We start from the raw sequence: 18,217 nt of genomic DNA, 5'->3' as shown, positions 1-18,217 counted from the left end.
TGTGTCTGCCGGGCTGGCCCGTGGACCGGCCAGGGCCCTGTGGACCTGCTCCCTGGGAGGTCCAAGCTCCCGGGGCCCAGCCAGGCCCACTCCTCTCCTCTGCTGCCCCGGGGCCGCGGCCCTGACCTCGGGCCCAGGGGGTGGGCGGCCACTCCTTCCGAGCTGACCTGGGTTTCCTGGGATCGGCGGGGCCTGGCCAGCCTGGTCTGTGACGCCCTCCCTCCCAGAGGTGGGTGTCCTGTGCGGCCCGCCGGGGCCAGTGGAGGGGACGTTAGTGCCCCAGACCTGCCTCGGTTTCCTCCCAGCCGACCAGGGACAGCTCAGGGCCGCCTTCTCCTTCCTTCCAACTCAGAGCTGCCGGATCAGTGCTACCCAGACCCCTGCGATAAGGGGGGGACCCAGGTCTGCCAGGACCTCATGGGCACCTTCTACTGCCAGTGCAGAGACGGCTGGGCGGGACGGCTCTGCAACAGAGGTAAGGCCACGGCCTGGGGGCGGGCCTGGGCATAGGCGTCAGGCCCTCCCTGCAGGGCCACCCGAGGGCCCCGGGCTGGTGGGGCCCTGAGTCCTTCTCTCTTCCGCCTCTCCCCGCCGGGCCGCCTGCCACCCCGCCGGGGACACAGCCGCACCGGCCCGTCTGGCTGAGAGCAGAGAGAGGAGAAGTGGGAGGGCGGCAGGCCAGGAGTCCAGGCCCCTCACTGGCCGGCCCCCTCCCAGCTCCCGGGAGAAGATGGGCGGGCGGGGTCCTCCCAAGAGCGCGAATGTTTGCACAGCGCGGGAGGTCTTGCCTCTCCCCCCCGGGCGGGGCGCCACCCAGCTTGAAAACCCACCGTGCTGAGCCCTGAACTGTGCTCTGGCCAGGCCACCTCCTTGGGTGGGGGGGGGGGCGGGGAGGGCGCTGACCCCTCCTGAGAGCAGGGCAGTAAGAGTGCCCTGTAGCTGCCCCGCCCGGCGCGGCCCCCCAGCTGTCAGAAAGGAGTCAAGAGACTCTCTGAGTCTGCAGTGCGCAGGGTCAGCGGAGAGCTGCAGAAAACCCCCAGGATGTGGTTAGAACCCTCAGGCAGCCCCCTGGCTGCAGTGGGAGCCCTGGGCCCCTGTGCCCTCCCACCCAGGATCTGAGGGTGGATCCCATGGGGTCGGAGATGCAGGCGCTGCGACGTGCTCCAGGCGGGTTGTGGGTCACCTCTGGCTCTCTCCGTCCCTGTGTCCTGTTCCCAGATGTCAATGAGTGCAGCCAGGAGAGCGGGATCTGCAGCCAGATTTGCTACAACAAGCCGGGCAGCTTCCAGTGTGGCTGCTACAGCGGCTACGCACTCTCCCTGGACGGCCGGACCTGCCACGGTGAGGCCCTGGGTCCTGGTTGCCGTCCTCTCTCCTCCTCCCCCATTTTCTTCTGCGATTGCCAAGTTGCCGGTTGGCTGAAGCCACAGTCGCTTTGCTCCTCTGCGAGAGGCTGCAGGCCGTGGCTGGTCCCTCAGGCTCTGGAGGCTGTGGGCGTCCTGCAGACACAGCACATGCCCGGGCATGTCCGCGGCCACGGGGAGCTGCCCCAGCACCTCCACACGGGCTGAGGCACCAGGACCTGTGGACAGGGCCGGCCCAGCGGGGGAGGCCGTGCCTACTGCCCCAGGACGGGAGGCGGCTGCCAGGCCTCCTTCCAGGCCACAGAGCCAGCAGAGGCTTCTGTGCCAGTCGGGGCCCAGGACATCTGGGGCGGGGGTGGGGGGGTGGGCAGGGAGCCCAGGGTCCCACTGCTCACTGCTTACAAAACCAGCGCTCACAACCGGCAGAAAAGGCCAGCGATCTGGGGAGATGGCGTCCTCAGAGTCCCCCAGAAACCACCTCCGAAGATTCGGCCCGGCCCTGAAAGCTTCTAAAGGGAGACAGAGAAGGAATCTGAGTTAATCCCTGAGACGGGGGGTCAGAGTCCTTGCCGTCCCCCACTGTGTGCGGGCGTGTCGACTCCTCACGGCCTCCCTCTAGATGCGATCTTAGTCACACGGTTCGTTCGGGAGATTACTGGACGGGAAGCTGGGGGGAGATCTGGTCATCTGTTCATTTCTACTCCTTTGATCTACAGAAAGAAGAGACAGGTTAGGAGAGGTATTGTGTGATCAAGAGATCTGAGAGGAGTGCCTGGGCTGAGATGAGTAGAGCGTGGGGGTGCCTGGTCGAAAGCCAGCTGCAATATGGCTCTGCTAAAGTGACAAGGAAGGGGGCTTCCTGAGGGCAGTTCCCTGTGGAGAGCTGCTTACGAATCCCCCGTCAGACATCGTTCCATTTCTGTGGGGTTAGGGGTGAAGGTCCGTCTTCTGTCTTCTTCGTGCTGACATAGGCGCCGTATGCTCAGAGTGGAAGACGTTGACGTGGGTCTGTAGCGTCTCTCTGCTGACGGTTTTAGGTGTCCGCTTACATGTAGGGGCAGAGCCAGCTACAATTATTTTGATGCCCACAAACATATAGATTATTATGAACAATAGTGTTAATTCCATTCTCGTGAGGCCAGTTCTTGGAATTGTGAAGTTAGAGATTCAGTTCTGCTCAGGACGGAGCAGCCCGCGTCACGGCTGCAGTCTGGTCCTTGTGCAGGTGGGTCCTGACGATGTGGAACCGTGTAGGTTTACAGGCTCCCTGCGGGGAGCAGGTGCCCTTTGTGTTGTCTCCTTCCCACGACTGATCGCGGGGAGAGATCTTAGTTTCCACATCTGAAAGCCTGTGTTCGCTCAACTGCCCTTGTAATGAGGTCATGAGTCTTTGCGGCATGTGGTCCTGTGTGCCTTCTGAGGAATCGATGTTATTTGAAGTAACGGTTGCGCTTTCTAGAAAGTCCCTGTGTCACTTTAGGAACCAGTTCTTAACTGCAGGCTTTCTGTACTTGTTTGCCAGAGGGGCAGAGGGGTTGGAACCTCAGGACTGACCCTTGATTGTCAGTTACAGCGACTGTGGCGTTGGCTTCCCACAGGCAGCCCCCGGTGCGAGGGGAGGGGGTTGGAACCAGGGAGCCTGAGTGAGGCCTGGCAGGCAGTGGTGGGCTCCGTGGTCAGCTCAGGGCTCCAGGGCGCAGGCTGGGACTTCTAGTCAAAGGGCCCCAGGAGTTACTTTTTTACCTTCCTGGACTGCAGTCATTGGAATTAAGCACCAATTGTGTGCAGCCCGGCCAGGTGGTGCCCTGTACACCGTCTGGAATCAGCCTTCTCAACCAGACCCCTGATCAGCAGTGCCCCCCCCCCAACCCCTGCTCCTGGGTTGGGGCTGGAAAGCCCAGTGGATGGAAGGAAGGGAGGAGGCTGGAGAGGAGCGGGGAGGGGAGGGGGAGAGGAGGGAGGGGGAGGGGGAGGGAAGGGGAGGGAGGGGAGAGGGAATGGGGGAGGGGAGGGGAGGAGGGCTGCGTTGCCCAGGGTGCAGTGATGACACCGCCAGGCCAGGCTGTGCTCACTCTGCAGAGCTGGATGCCTCTCAGCGGCGGTTCCCAGCCTGGCTGGCGGCGTCTCATTTCGGGCCGGCTGCCAGCAGGCCTGGTGGACCTGAAACACAGCTGGTTTTTCCTGCAGACTTGGATGAATGTGCGGACGCAGGCGCCTGCGGGGAGGCTCAGTGCCAGAACCTGCCGGGCTCCTACTCCTGCCTCTGCGACGAGGGCTACGCGTTCAGCTCCCAGGAGAAGTCCTGCCGAGGTACCCGCCCCGACACCACACGGGACACGCACACACACGCGTGCGCAGGGCACTGCTCTCCCAGGAGCACAGCATGCTTGAGCGCTCGTGTGGGTCCTGCACACCTGCGACATGGCGCGCGCCCCTTGTGCACCTGGGCCTCTTCCCCAGAGACACAGGGAGACCGACCAGGCGGGGCCCCTGTGCTTCTGGGCAACGGGCTTCTCTCCTGCCGTCGGTGCGGCCTAGCCCAGCCGAGTCCGGGGGCGCCGAGAGCCCTGCTCCCTCCCACCGCCTTCCTGCCTGGGGCCAGCGGCTGCCCCCTCCACCAGGGAGGGGATGGGGTAGTCCTGGCCCTGCCCACCCACCAGGCTGTCCCTGTGCCCCATGCTGACCTGGCCATGCTGACGGCCTCCGTCCCGCGTCCCCAGGAAGGAGCCGGCCAGCTGGGCGGGAGCCACGGGCCTGGAGCTCCCGGGTCTCGGGCTGGGGACTCACGTCCGTGGCGGTGTGATGAGGCAGCAGGGTGCGTGGTGGCGTCAGTGGACTCAGGCGCTTCCTTGTGGCTGGCAGATGTGGACGAGTGCGCGGAGGGGCGCTGCGAGCAGGCCTGCGTCAACTCCCCTGGGAGCTACACCTGCCACTGTGACGGGCGTGGGGGCCTCAAGCTGTCCCGGGACATGAACTCCTGCGAGGTAGTGCCTGGCCCGGCCTCCCGGCTGTGCTGTGGCCCCGCGTGGGGCTGGCTGGGAGCGCGTCCTCGGGCCTGTGGGGAGAGGCGGGGTGGGAGGCGTGGCCGTGCCATCCGATGTGTGGTTGTGGCCACCTCAGCTCCTCCCCAGTGTGACTCACTCACACACGCGTGACCGCAGCCCCCGCCCGGGCTCTGCGATGCGTAGGCAGCAAGGCGCCCCCTGACCGTGAGGGCAGGCCTTCCCTGGCTGCCCTGTGACCCCCCCGGGGCTCCCACCGTGTGGCCCTCCAGGTAGTGGAGAAGCCGCATCGTAGAGCAGGGAACATTCTAGAAACAACTTCAAGGTCTCCATTTTTTGCTCGTTTTACAACATTTTATAGTTGTTTTTATTATTCTCCGTACGTTTGAAATATTCCATAATTAAAATATGAAAGCAGAAGGGAAATGCACAGGGAAGGAGGGTGCTGGAGAAGCTGCCAGGAGGGAGCGGGGGCCTCTGAAAACATCGGAGACCAGCCTCCCCTGGGAGCCCCCGTGGTGGGCTGGGCTGGGGGCAGCAGGGTCCCTGGGGGTTCCAGTGGGAGCCCGGCCGAGGGCCCCCACCTGAGGCCAGCTCCCCGCTCCTGAAGGACATCCTGCCCTGCGTGCCCTTCAACGTGGCCAAGAGTGTGAAGTCGCTGTACCTGGGCCGCATGTTCAGCGGGACGCCCGTGATCAGGCTGCGCTTCAAACGGCTGCAGCCCACGAGGTGAGAGGACGGCCCGAGCGTCTGGGCCTGGCGGCGGGGGGCAAAGTCAGCCCCGTGCTCGCGTCCCGGCCGGGGAGCCTACAGTCCAGCACAGCCGCGGGGGCCTCAGGGCTGGTGCCAGCTGTGCGCCTCCCTGGGGACTCGCTGCTGGCATTGGGGTGCGGGTGGCATTCGGCCCGCTCACCTGGGCTCTTCCCGAGGCCAGGCGAGCCCCGCCGGGAGGGGTCACGCACCACGACCCGCGTGTAACCCACTCGTTTCTGCCCGCGCTCAGACTGGTGGCTGAGTTCGACTTCAGGACCTTCGATCCTGAGGGCGTCCTGTTTTTCGCCGGAGGCCATCGGGACAGCACCTGGATCGTCCTGGGCCTGCGGGCCGGCCGACTGGAGCTGCAGCTCCGCTACCAGGGCGTGGGCCGCGTCACCAGCAGCGGACCCATCATCAACCACGGCTCGTGGCAGACGGTGAGCGTGGCCCCCTCTGCGCCGCCTGGGCCGGCCCGGGGCTCCTGGGCCGAGGACCCAGCATCTACTTGCACTCGCTCACTCAGCAGTTAGTGGGTGCAGCCGCGGCAGGGCGGCCCCGCGCCAGAAAGCCTGCGCTCAGATGGGCATTATGTCCTCACAGAAGCAGAGCAGGGCTTCCACCGCAGTGGCCGTGATTCTCAGTGGGGTGACTCCTCTGAGGACACCTGGCTGTGTCTGGAGACACTTCTGCTTATCACAGCTGTGAGGGGGCATGGGGGTCCCCTGGCAGCTGGATTGAGGCCAGGGGGGCTCAGGACTCCCCACCTCGAGGACCCGCCGGTTCAGACTGCCAGTCGCGTCGAGGCTGAGAACCGGCCAAGGTCCCGGGGCCCGGCTCTCGGTGTGGGGCAGGGTCAGACGTGACTCGTGACGCCGTCCCAGGCTCTGCCCCCCTGGCCTGCTCCGTTCACGCTGACCTCCAGCCTCTCGAGGGAGGTGCCGTGACCGCCCAGAGCCTGAACTGCAGCCGGTGGCTTTGGAGCTGCTGCTGTGTCCTCCATCATGATGCCTGGCGCAAAGCAGCCTGTGACACGCAGGCTCCCTCCCCAAACTTGGAGGCAACCTTAGTTGGAACTGGGCTTTTAGAAGTAAGTGCTTGAAAGAGAAATGGGAAAAGCATTCTTTTTTCCTCTAGAAGTGAAGATTAAATGGAAAAATTTGCCCTGGTCTCTGCGAATAAAAACAATGTAGACGTTTGCTAATATTTCCATCCTGTCGGTGGCGTCTAGCTCCTCCTTTCCTGGACTCTTAAAGCACGAGCATCTCCAAAGCAGCAGGAGGGATGCCTTCCGCAAAGTTACAGATAAAACAGTCGATCTAGAGGGAAGCCGTCTCGGGGTTGAGGGAGCTCCACACGTGGGAACCCGCTGCCCCGCGGTTGAGGGCAGGAGGGTCCCGAGCGGGGCTGGGACACTGCCCGAGGGGAAGGGGCTAGAGGAGGCATGACCAGTGGATGCACGTGGCTGCCAGCCCACCCAAGGCACAAACTGGTCCTTGAGGTGCAGGGCCAGTTCCACAACGACCTCTGCCCACTCTCCCTGCCCCTGAGGCTCCCCACATGTGCACACTGCTGTCTCCTGACCAAATTCAGACCCAGTACCTAAATGTTTCTCCACCTGAGCCAGAAAGGAAATTGAGGGGCTTCTGGGTCATTAGGAAGATGCATCGTGTATAGAGTGACAGATTTTTTAATTTTCCTACAAGGAAAGCAGGAAAGAGTGCCAAGTTTTAGAAAGAATTCATACGTTCAGTCAGCATTCAGTCCGTGCCAGGCGCTGTTGCTGGAGATCCCGAGGTAACATATGTCCTCGTGTATTCAAAGTGCCCAGTGAGGGGCAGGAGAAGCTAAGGGCCAGAGGTGTCAGGGCTGACCCAAGGGGGCAGTGACCTCAGGCCCCCGGAAGGCAGCTCCCTGACTGAGGCTTAATTTAGGGTCCAGAGATGGGGAAGGGGCTCCAGGTGGGCTCACCTGCAGGAGGAGGGGGGGCCAGGGGGAGGGAGTAGCATTGGGAGGGAAACCAAAACCGGCAGGGTCGGAGCCACACCATAGATGCCAGGGAAGCAGTACAGGTGATGAGCATGGACCCCCCGAGGCTGGGGGTCTCTCGGCCCTGGGTGGTGATGGGAACGTGGCCCCCCCGAGGCTGGGGGTCTCTCGGCCCTGGGTGGTGATGGGAACGTGGCCCCCCCGAGGCTGGGGGTCTCTCGGCCCTGGGTGGTGATGGGAACGTGGCCCCCCCGAGGCTGGGGGTCTCTCGGCCCTGGGTGGTGATGGGAACGTGGCCCCCCCGAGGCTGGGGGTCTCTCGGCCCTGGGTGGTGATGGGAACGTGGCCCCCCCGAGGCTGGGGGTCTCTCGGCCCTGGGTGGTGATGGGAACGTGGCCCCCCCGAGGCTGGGGGTCTCTTGGCCCTGGGTGGTGATGGGAATTGGTACCCAAGGCTCGGCGCCCCTTCAGAAGGTGCACATCCACCCTCACAGCACTTGTGCTCTTCAGATCTCTGTTGAGGAGCTCGAACGGAACCTGGTGATCAAGGTGAACAAGGATGCTGTCATGAAGATCGCCGTGGCCGGTGACCTGTTCCAGCTGGACAGAGGACTGTACCATCTGAACCTGACCGTGGGAGGCGTTCCCTTCAAGGAGAAAGACCTCGTCCAGCCTGTAAGTACTGTCCTTAGCCCCTGAGGTCGGAGCCCAGGTGGCTGAGCGCAGGGTTTAACCCTGAGGGCCCCGGGAGAGGACCGGAGGGAGGCAAGCATCTCTAGACCCTAACAAGCCGCAGTGCGGCTACATCACGCACCGCACCATCTCTCTGCGCAACTCATTCGCGTTCTCGTCTAAATTCATGATAAAAATATCTATTTTGCAGAGGAGATAAATCACAAAGAACTTATCCTTTAACAAAAGGAACACTCAACTCTTTTGGGCAGTTCCCAAGTACATTTGGGTTGTAAACCCTGCCGGGATTCCCACAGGGGAAACAAGACCTAACGGGAGGTTGGCGTTGGTCATTTCCCAAAGTCCTGTCCCATCTCATCACCCCACTCCCCCGGTGTGCTGATGTCCACGGCCAGAATCCCTGGTGTCCCGGGTCTGATTTCCACACTGAACACGAGACGTGAGTCCAGCACGCTGAGGTTCTGAGTAGAGGGTGGTGGCGGCAGCACCTTCCCTCCAGAGGGCTGGCCCACACCCCAGAGTCCCATCCGTGTGCCTCATGCCTCCTCGTTTTACAGACAAAGGCTGGGGCGACCTGATGTGCGCAGAGCCACGCGGCAAGTGCACAGCTGCGGGTCCCCAGCCCCCGCCCTACACACCCCAGGTGCTTTGGGCGCCTGGCAGGAGCACAGGCACAGCTTCTGTGGAAGGGGCCCCTCGCCCTCATCCTTCCAGGTGGTGGTCAGCGCCCTGTGTCTGTTAGATGAGTGGGGACCGGGTGCAGGCAGAGGAGGACGGGTGGGGCGCGGATGTGCTGCTGCGTGTGCCGTGTACCTGGAGTCGGGCAGCGAATCCCTCTGTGAGCGCGGAGCCTGTAGTGGAAACACCTCCCCCCGCAGGATTCATCCACGTTAGTGGTGGATTTCCACGTGCCTGCGCCGGGAGGGCACTGTGGGAGCGGGCGGCACCAGGAAGCCACCGGGGGTCTCTGTCTTTCCAGATGAACCCCCGTCTGGACGGCTGCCTGAGGAGTTGGCACTGGCTGGACGGTGAGGACACCACCGTCCAGGAGACGGTCAAGGCGAACGTGAACATGCAGTGCTTCTCCTTGACCGAAAGAGGCTCCTTCTTCCCTGGGAGAGGGTTTGCCTCCTACAGCCTGGATTATGGTGAGTCCTGGCTGCTGCATCGGGATGGCTGTGCTTGTCCTTGCAGCCAAAATACGCCGAAATACACTAAAAACCAGAGAAGCAGGAAGCAGTTTCCTACCGGGAAGACGGCAGAAGGGACGGCCTCACGGGCCCCGGGCTACGGGCGGGGCACAGGCCCACTCCCAGGGCGCAGGGCTGGGAAAAAAGGGACGGAGGAGGGTGCCGGTGCTTGGTGGCCGAGACGGGCAGGCGGATGCAGGGCTCTAAGGGGAGCTTCCCAGAAGGTTCTGAGACAAGACAGGCTCAGCCTCATCCAGGTAGATGTAGACGGAGCCCCTCGGGAACGCCCAGCACTGCAGTCACAGCGCCGTGGGCCGTGGGGAGGGGGCAACGGCTCAAGGAGTCCCTGAGCTCGAGCTTCAGAAGGACGAGAAGGAGAGAGGCCCCAAGGAGCCGGGCTTTTCCAGCCGCTACGGAGGCAGCAAAGGAGCTTCTCCTTCACGCCCGGGGAGACAGGAGCAGGCCTCGTAGCGGGCGGGGTGGGCAGCTGGGGGCCAGCGTGCTGCCGCAGGGGACACAGGGTCGGCCCGGAGTCCCTCTGGCTTCTGTGAAGCAGGGCCCTTCATTCCTGGAACAAACCACAACTATCTCTTCCCTTTTATTATCCATCAGTGACAACTTTTACAGTAAAGACAAATAATCCTCCCGTGCTGATAAGTGAGCACTTAGATGTCAGCTTTATGTGAAATGAGTGAATGTTCCAAATCCCGGCGGTACCGTTGCCACCTCCGCTCTGGGGATGTCAACCCGGACGGTGCGGACGTCGGGGGCGGGGGGCGGGGACGGTGGCGGTTCCATTTGAGTCTGGACCCAGGATTTCCCCGACTTCCCCTCTGACAGGGTTGAAGTTAGCCTCTGTTTCCCAGGGGGCACCAGCTGCAGCCCCGAGGTGTCACCGTGCCTGGGCTCACGGGCCTTAGTGACTTCCAGGTTGAGGATGTTGGGAGAGCCCTGGGTCCCGGCCCAGGGACAGCTCGCACAGAACCGTGCGCCTCTTTCTGAGGGTCGGGAAGGCATCCAGAGCCCGGGCTGCCCGGCAGTCCCAGGTGGACACCTGGTCCAGGGAGGGTCCAGGGTCGCCCCCCTCCCCTTCTCCGCAGCCCACTCCTCCTGCCAGGCTCCTGGCATTGCTGTGAAGGCCCCCGCTCCCGGCTCTGCTCCCCGCTCCACACTCTCACCCTGAGAGAGTCCCCGGGGTACCCCCACCCCTCTCTGTTCCTAGACTCTGAGCCTTTCGTGGTTGAAGGCGCACACGTGACCCCCCACCCCACCCCGGCCCTGCTTGTCAGCCCAGGAGGGCAGGTGGCCTGCTGCCTCCTTCAGACCTCACTGCCCCGGTGGCCTGCAAGTTCAAGGAGGGCCCGTCCAGCTCGGAGGACGTGGGGCCTGCTCCCTCCTCCTTAGCAAGTCGGGCCATCCTCTCAAGACCTTGTGTCACTGTCCCCTTTCTGTCTTTAATTGTCAAAAGCATCACCACGTCACTGAAGGGTTTTTAGAAAAGAACCATTGACCCCTAATCGCACCACCTCATACAAAACACGTCACTCTTTCAGTCTTTGTTTTTGTACGTGCAACCCTAGAGCATCCTATGATGTTTAATATCACATCATGGAGCATAAATGTTTCATTCCTTTTTCACTAACACTGTGGTAACGCAGACACCGCAGGCACGGTCTCCACTGGCTGCAGTGCTGTCCCTGCGCCCGTCACCGTGCCTGCTGCGGTCTGCTCGCCGCTTTGCTGCATGGTTTTGATCTTCAAGTTCTGTGACAACAAAGGCCAAATGGTAGTTAGAACTCTATGCTTTTTTAATGTGTCTTGAACTATACCGTCAACGTTCTCACGTTACAACACAGAAAGGACACATTAGGAAATGACAGATACTGTCCTCAGCAGCAGGTCCCAGTGGATCTGGACTCACTGGGTCTCAAAGCCTGAGAAGCCCTCCGTGAGGGGCGTGTGGTTGACCCCACTGTGCACCCGAGAAAACTCCCCAGGGGAGCCGAGGCGTCGGTGCCTTAAGCACACTGCTGGCAACCAGGCCGCGGGCCTCCTCTGTCCGGGGACTCAGCAGGGAACATACTCCCCCCGCCGCAGGGGTGCAGGGGGAGCTCGGCAGCAGAGGAGAAGGCTGGGTCGGTTCCTTTTTCCAATTCTGTGTGCGTTTGATTCGATGAACAATTATGGGGACTGGCCGTAACAGGCCCCTCTGGGATGCGGACGCACACACGACTTGAGGGGCACACAGTCCACTGGGGGGAGAGACCGGCCCACGGCGAGGTCCGAGCCCAAATGTTCGCAGACGTGGCCTCAGCATCCTTCTGCCGAAGCAGCCCCTGCCTGACATCCTCACGAGGTAGAAACACTTAAAAACCAAGAGGGCGGAGGTTGTCTGGCCTCTTCAGCAGCAGGTGATCACACGTGGGGAGGAAACGTGAGGTGACGTCCGCCCTCCGAGAACCAGAATGCAGCCCTGCTACCACAAGTGCTGTGGAGCAGTTTGTGCAAGAGGCGTGCACCACGTATACTCATTCCGATGCGTCGTGTACGTGACACGCACCGTAGGGTTTAATCCACACGCGGTACCTACTGCGGCCCGTCTAACACACCCGAACAAAACCTCACCCGCGGACGCGTCGACTGTGACGGTGGAAAAGCGCAGCTCAGGATGTAGGATCGTATGTGCTGTTGAGTGGGGCTCGTGGAAGCGTCCATTTTCTTCGCGTCTTTAACTTTGCAAAGTCCTTCAGCTTGCGGGGCTGCACAAGGCCACAGCTGAGGTGCAGAGGGTCAAAGGCTGAGACGCCTGCCCCATTCAACTGACCTGCGGGGAGGGAGTCGGGGGCGCCCGGGGGCTGAGCACGGCCCGAGTGGCGCGTCTGAGGTCCCGGCGGGACTAGGTGGCCCGGTGGTCACGCGAAGGGGCGCTCGGGGGAGCGGGCGGCATGGCCATCCTCAGGCGACCTGGGGCCTCTGGACTGCGGCCCAGACCTGAGTCCAGAGCCCGGCCCCCGTCACTTCCCAGCTGTTGGCGCGAACCGCGGGTTCTGGGAGGCTGTTACCGGCTTCCCACCTCCTCCGCCGCCCGGCGTCCTCTGCTGCCCGGGGCCGCGGGGGAGCTGAGCTCGCCGCGTCTCGCTCCCCGCCTCTCGGGTCTGGATCGCCCTGTGATGTGCCGCCTTCATTGCAGCTCGGACATCGCCGGACGTCGGGACCGAGACCACCTGGGAAGTAGAGGCCGTGGCTCGGATCCGCCCCGCCGCCGACACGGGGATGCTGCTTGCGCTGGTGGGCGATGACCAGGCCGTGGCCCTCTCCGTGGCCCTGGTCGACTACCACTCCACCAAGAAGCTCAAAAAGCAGGTACCACTCACTGCCCCACCCCACCCCCGACCCCTGAGGACGAACTGCTGCCCCAGCGCCCAGTGCCCAGCCAGGCTGCGGCCCGCACCGTGGCCCTCGAGGTTCCAGCCCACCCTCCCCGTCTCTCTCCAGGGTCAGAGCAGCCGCGCGTGGCTCGGGGACAGTGTTGCGTTCCCGAAAGCCAGTTGTGCGGTGGGGAGACTTTCCCACCCGCTCAGTGGTGTAGCAGTTTGAATTAATTGCTCGTATGTAAGCCAAAGGACTTTGCTCATAGATCAGATCTTCCTTTTGAAAAAGATGTGCAAACGTGCCCCAGACCCTTGTCACGCGGCCCCCTGGGGACGCAGGCGGAGCTCTGGGCACATGCCCCTGGACACGCTGTCCATCACCTCCACGCAGCCCCCCTCTCCCGACTCTCCCAACACCACGCCAACACCGTGCTGACTGGACTCACTGTTTTCTCAGAGAACAGCTAAGAGGTGGCGGAAATAGGTTTATTTTCTCACCTCTGTCCTAAGAGGGGTGCGTTCACCAAGTCAGCCTGCCCGCGGGGGCCACCCAGCTCCCCTCTTAGCGGGTCTGCAAGCTGATGGGCGCGGATCCGCGCCCTGCCCAGGCCGGCTTTCCCCCGTCCCGGTACTTGGGACAAACGGCCCCGAGGCCCACCCAGCTGAGACCACCTCCCCGGGCGGGGAGAGGGAGGGAGGGGAGGGCCATCGGTCATCACAGCGCCTCTGCCCTGTGTTGTCAGAGGCGTGTTCTGCCTGGCGTGTGCATTTGCTGCCCGGGCCCCTCTGTGGTGCTTCGTGGCAGCTCCACATGGAGGGGCAGCCCTAGCCTGTGCCCCGGCTGTGGACACGCTGGTGACTGGGGTCACCTCTGCCCAGGCCGATGCATGTGCACTCCCGTTTCTGGGGCGTGTTTCCCCCCAGCTCCCGCCCGAGGGTGTGTGGTTTTATTTGTTCGTCCTCCATCACGTTGCAGGGTCCAGGTGGCCCCCTCCTTCACCCGAATAGAGACTGAGTCCCTGTCACACCCCGGCCGCAGGCGACCCTGCCCGCAGGAGGCCCGCAGGACAGGGCGGGACAACAGGGCCCGCGGGCACTTGGCCACCACCCCACCTGCCCTGCCCCTGCTCAGGCGTGCTTCTCCCCACAGCTGGTCGTCCTGGCCGTGGAGAGCGTCACCCTGGTCCTGATGGAGATCAAGGTCTGTGACGGCCAGGAGCACGTTGTGACCGTTTCTGTGAACAAGGACGAGGCCACCCTGGAGGTGGACGGCACGAAGGGCCAGAGTGAAGTGAGCCCAGCAGGGCTGCAGGAGAGGCTGGCCGTCCTCGGGAGGCACCTGCAGGGCTCCGTGCTCACCTTCGTCGGGGGGCTGCCAGGTAGGGTGCCCCAACTTGCTCGCCCCAAGCAGAACTGGGCTGCTCTGTACTAAAAGGAGGAGGGAAGCAGCCGGCCCGTGGCTGCATCGGGTGCTCGCTGGGTGTCGGCCCCGGCCTGCCATTGTGTGTGGCGTTCAGGCTACGAACACGCTTGCAGGGCCAAGTGGCAGCCTGAAGCTTCCCCTCCCCGGCTCCCGCACCCCCCAGGAGCCCCACCCCCAACCGTGGGCATCAGACAGTGGCTCCGGCCAAGGCTAGTGAGGGGGGTTCAGCCCACTGGGCCACGCTGGGGGCTGGGTGCCCCAGCGCCCAGCCAGCCTCGCCCCTGAGGCCTGGCGTCCCGTTGCCATGGCAGCAGGCAGAGTGACCCCGGCCCCTCCTGCGTCCGGGGCTCAGGTCTGGTCAGGTGGAGCCAGGAATCGGGGCGAAGTGGTGGCAGGAGGACGAGGCCAGGGCCTCACGTAAGGCCCCGTCCGCTCCCACCCCTCAGGGTGGGTGTCCACTTGCCACAGACGGCGGCATCTCTGTCTTGGCTGGCAGACTCAGAGTGCATTTGGTTTTAATAAGCAGAGCTTTGAAGAGGACGAGAGAAAGCCTGGAAGCCCTGGGCATGACTCATTCGGGCCGAGAAGATAATATTTAATTGATCTGACTATCTGTGTGCGCTCCTGGGGGCCGGGGTGCGGCGTCAAGCCTGGCGGCAGCGGTTCACCACCTGCCTAGGGCGTGTGCCCGAGCCAGACGGAGGGGTTCCGCAGGGATGGGAAACCGTGCCCTCGAGGCGGCCGGAGACGCAGAGCGGGGAGCCCAGGCCCCAGACGCCGGGCATCTCGCCCCCTGAGACGTGTTTGTTCTTCCCCCGCGGCCCAGATGTGCCAGTGACCTCGGCCCCGGTCACAGCCTTCTACCGCGGCTGCATGACGCTGGAGGTCAACCGGAAGGTCCTGGACCTGGACGAGGCCATCTACAAGCACAGCGACATCACGGCCCACTCCTGCCCCCCAGCTGAGCCGGCCGCCTAGGCTTCTGCTGCCGCCGGACTCCCGCACAGCCACGTGCGCTTAGCTTTCTTCCCAGACCAGGAAGGACAGCGGGAGGCCCCCGCACCCCTGCCCGAGACACTGATCCCTCGCCCGCCAGCTCCCCTCACGGCCTCCCTGCCCGTGTGTAACATATGTGTAAATAGCGGACTCACCTCAGCACCACCCGAGCGGACCCGGGAAGAGAATTCTGTTATTTTTATTACCAGATGCTTCTCTCTGACCTAAAACTATGGAAAAATAAAACGTTTACGGAAACTTCCGAGCTCTGTGTCGGCGCTTTCTGCCCCTTGGCACTCAGCGGCGCAGCCGTCGTGGGGTCCGAGGCCGAGAGCGGTCCGCCAGGCCCATCGGCTTTAACTCCAGGCGGCATCCCTTCCGCCTGCCGCCGGCGTCCCCGAGACGGGGATGAGCCGCTTTCCGGGAGGCGGCAGTGCCGGTCGCCTGCCTGCGCGGCCACGGGCAGGCGCCACAGGTCAGCGCCGCCGGCTCCCCGTGCAAACCCGCAGCCTCGGTTCTCCCACCTTCTCGTTTCGGGAGGCCGTGCGCGGTGCCGGAAGGCACCTGCTCGTTGTAGAGCGAGCCGGGTCTGCCGGGGGTCGAGCGCACGGGCCTTTCGCTCTGGCTCCAGGAGCATGGGGGGCAGTAACGACACCACGACGCCAGCCCAGGTCACGGGGGAGAGCAAGCCCGGCGTTTGCAGCTGCTGCGGACACGTCTGGGGCTGTGGGCGCTGTCGCAGCAGAGGGTCCCAGGGGAGTTTCCGGCATCCGGTGGGGCTTCCCTCCACCCCAAGACTGAGGTTCTATTTTTTTAAATACTAAACCCTGAAGTGTGTTCTCAGGCAGGCAGCCCAGGGTCCCACGGCCCCATTTCAGCTTCATGGCTTTAATCCCTCAAAGCGGCTTCGGGGTCTCTGCACCCGCCCGCCTTCCCCCCACCCCGCTGCTGAACGTGAGTTTACAGTCACAACCTGACCCAGAGACAAGCAGGGGCGGAAGGAGGGGCGGGGGCCGAGGACCCCAGCCCAGCCACGTGCGGAGCCCGTGGGACGCAGAGTGGCCGCGGCACCTCAGGTGGAGAAGCTCCCTCTCGATCCTGGCTGGCGGGACTGGCAAGTGGAGTGACCCCGGGGACCGTGGGCAGAGGCAGCTGGCGTGCCCTGGAAGGGACGGGGTCTCCATGACACAGGGGAGGGGTTGGCAACCACAGATGCCCATCAGGCGGGACCCGTGGGCCGAGCTCACCTAAGACGACCAGACTGAGGCCCGAAGGTACAAGGTGACGGCCAGGACCCCAGAGGCAGAGGCGCTCGGACCCCAGGGCCCAGCAGGGCTGGCACGTGCAGCCGGGGTCAGCCCCTCCCAGGGCCACCCATGTCCTCCTGCCAGCCTGAACCCACTTGTCTGCTCCCCGGCCTGCCTCAAACCGTGTGTCTCTGTGTGTGTGTCTCTGTGTGTGTGTCTGTGTGTGTGTGCATGAGCGTGCATGTGTGTGTCTGGGCCCCTCCTCTGCCAGGCCAGCCGTGGGCTCGGTGCACTCCTTCAGGCGTCCCTGAACCTCACTGGGCTGTGGGTGAGAGTTCTGCTGACTCAGGACTTCAGGAAACTAGCCCGAGAGTTCTTCAAGTGATTTGCACAGAAGGGCTGGCAGGGAGGTCAGTCAGGGGACTCGGCGAGCCCTGGTCCTCGTGCAAAGTCCGCCTCCAGCCAGCCTCTTCCCAGAGCACCGTGGAGCCCCCTCCTCCATCCGTGACCGGAGTGGACGTGTGGTCTGGCTCACAGCCTAAGTGGACCCCAGCCCAGGCCCCTGTGCCAGCTCCGGGTTGGGGGCTGGCCTGGTGGGCTGAACTGGTCAGGCTGCGGCCTGAAGCTGTAGGACGTGCCTCACACTGTCCGTTGGGGGCTTGAGAGCCCAGTTCCTGGGGACTCTGATGTTGACCAGGAGGACCAGGCACGGTTGCCATCAGCTCAGGGAGCAGGGGTCTCCCCTGCCGCCCGTGGTCTCCCAGAGCCGCTGAGCACCACTCTGAGAAATGGGGGCACGCAGTCCCGCCCACGACCCCAGGAGACCCCCTGCTGCCCACCCTCTGGCCCCATGTGGCCTCAGGAGCCCAAAGCCACCCTGGGGCCTGCTCTCAGCCCAGTCACCACAGCATTCCCGCCATCCTCTCTGGTTTTTGTCCACTCCGGAGGCAGCTCTGGAATGTTCTTACGGAATGCTCCCCAGGCCAGCCCCCACCCGCTCACAAAGGCCAGGATGGCCAGAGAGCAGACAAGACACATGCTGAGCTCTGGGACTGGAAACTCTGGCCTCACAGACACACGGAGCCGAGGCCAGCTCTCAGGGGCTTTCTGACCACCTTGGGTTCATCTTCTCTCCGGGGAGAGCGAGGGCCACATCTGTTTCCTACTGAGGTTTCCATAGACTTCCACTGGGCGCCAGGGGTTATTCTAACTACTGCCAAGAAAAAGTTTATGGCCAGTGGAGAGCCAAAATCTGCAAGACATTCCCCAGCTGTACTGGCCAGATTGGCGTCCTTGCTGCTACCCAGTCCGGGCCAGACTGCACACGAGGCTGGGGCAGACAGAGAGTTGCACGTCTTCTGACTATGTGCCATGGAGATGGAGCCGGGATGAGTCTGACTGTGCGCCATGGAGATGGAGCCGGGATGGGTCTGACTGTGCGCCATGGAGGTGGAGCCGGGATGGGTCTGACTGTGCGCCATGGAGGTGGAGCCGGGATGGGTCTGACTGTGCGCCATGGAGGTGGAGCCGGGATGGGTCTGACTGTGCGCCATGGAGGTGGAGCCGGGATGGGTCTGACTGTGCGCCATGGAGGTGGAGCCGGGATGGGTCTGACTGTGCGCCATGGACGTGGAGCCGGGATGGGTCTGACTGTGCGCCATGGACGTGGAGCCGGGATGGGTCTGACTGTGCGCCATGGAGATGGAGCTGGGATGGGTCTGACTGTGCGCCAGGAAGGAGGAACTCAGGTGGATTATGCTGCTGACACTTGTGGTCTGCATTGATCTCAGAGTTTTGCTTTTTTTGTTTTAAATAGAAGAGCTGTAATATTTGTTTGTATTTCATTCTTTTGTTTGTTTTTCAGATACTATCGATTGATTGATAACGGCTTTTTGTGTGAAGGGCCGTTCTGTGCCCTTAGGGTATTTGGCGGCATGCCTGCAACCTCCGTCCTTGCTGCCAGTGCTCCCCCAAATACACACACATAGACACACACACTTGAGACAGTCAAAACATCTTCAGACACTGCCACACGTCCCCTGGAGCAAATCATCCCTGTTGAAATCTCTGCATTAAAGAAATAGGAAATTTGACCCCAGCTCATATGACAGAAAAAATTAACTCTATGTAGAGCATATATTTAAATCTAAAGGTAATCTATAAAGCATTTAGAAGATAATGTAAAACTGT

General features: G+C 62.8%; 1 protein-coding gene across 2 annotated transcripts in view; it reads left to right on the top strand.

Annotated features, from left to right (window-relative positions):
• Window positions 1–15,045, top strand: part of GAS6 (growth arrest specific 6) — a 32,930-nt gene extending 17,885 nt beyond the window's left edge. The window contains exons 5-15 of one of the 2 annotated variants that reach the window (XM_030856656.3): window positions 353–475; window positions 1,219–1,341; window positions 3,552–3,674; window positions 4,227–4,348; window positions 4,977–5,095; window positions 5,370–5,559; window positions 7,618–7,782; window positions 8,780–8,948; window positions 12,181–12,353; window positions 13,512–13,740; window positions 14,611–15,045. In XM_030856656.3, the coding sequence (XP_030712516.1) occupies window positions 353–475; window positions 1,219–1,341; window positions 3,552–3,674; window positions 4,227–4,348; window positions 4,977–5,095; window positions 5,370–5,559; window positions 7,618–7,782; window positions 8,780–8,948; window positions 12,181–12,353; window positions 13,512–13,740; window positions 14,611–14,762 (1,688 nt within the window). In that variant the 3' untranslated portion in view covers window positions 14,763–15,045. Of the gene's footprint in view, window positions 1–352; window positions 476–1,218; window positions 1,342–3,551; window positions 3,675–4,226; window positions 4,349–4,976; window positions 5,096–5,369; window positions 5,560–7,617; window positions 7,783–8,779; window positions 8,949–12,180; window positions 12,354–13,511; window positions 13,741–14,310; window positions 14,587–14,610 lie in introns of those variants that run through there. The other variant, XM_030856658.3, reaches the window with a different exon arrangement.
• Window positions 15,046–18,217: the final 3,172 nt, after the last annotated feature.

The sequence above is a fragment of the Globicephala melas genome, chromosome 18 (genome assembly GCF_963455315.2).
Source record: "Globicephala melas chromosome 18, mGloMel1.2, whole genome shotgun sequence".
Classification (NCBI taxonomy): domain Eukaryota; kingdom Metazoa; phylum Chordata; class Mammalia; order Artiodactyla; family Delphinidae; genus Globicephala; species Globicephala melas.
The sequence above is the reverse complement of the archived record's forward strand: the minus strand, read 5'-3'. Positions and strand labels throughout refer to the sequence as shown.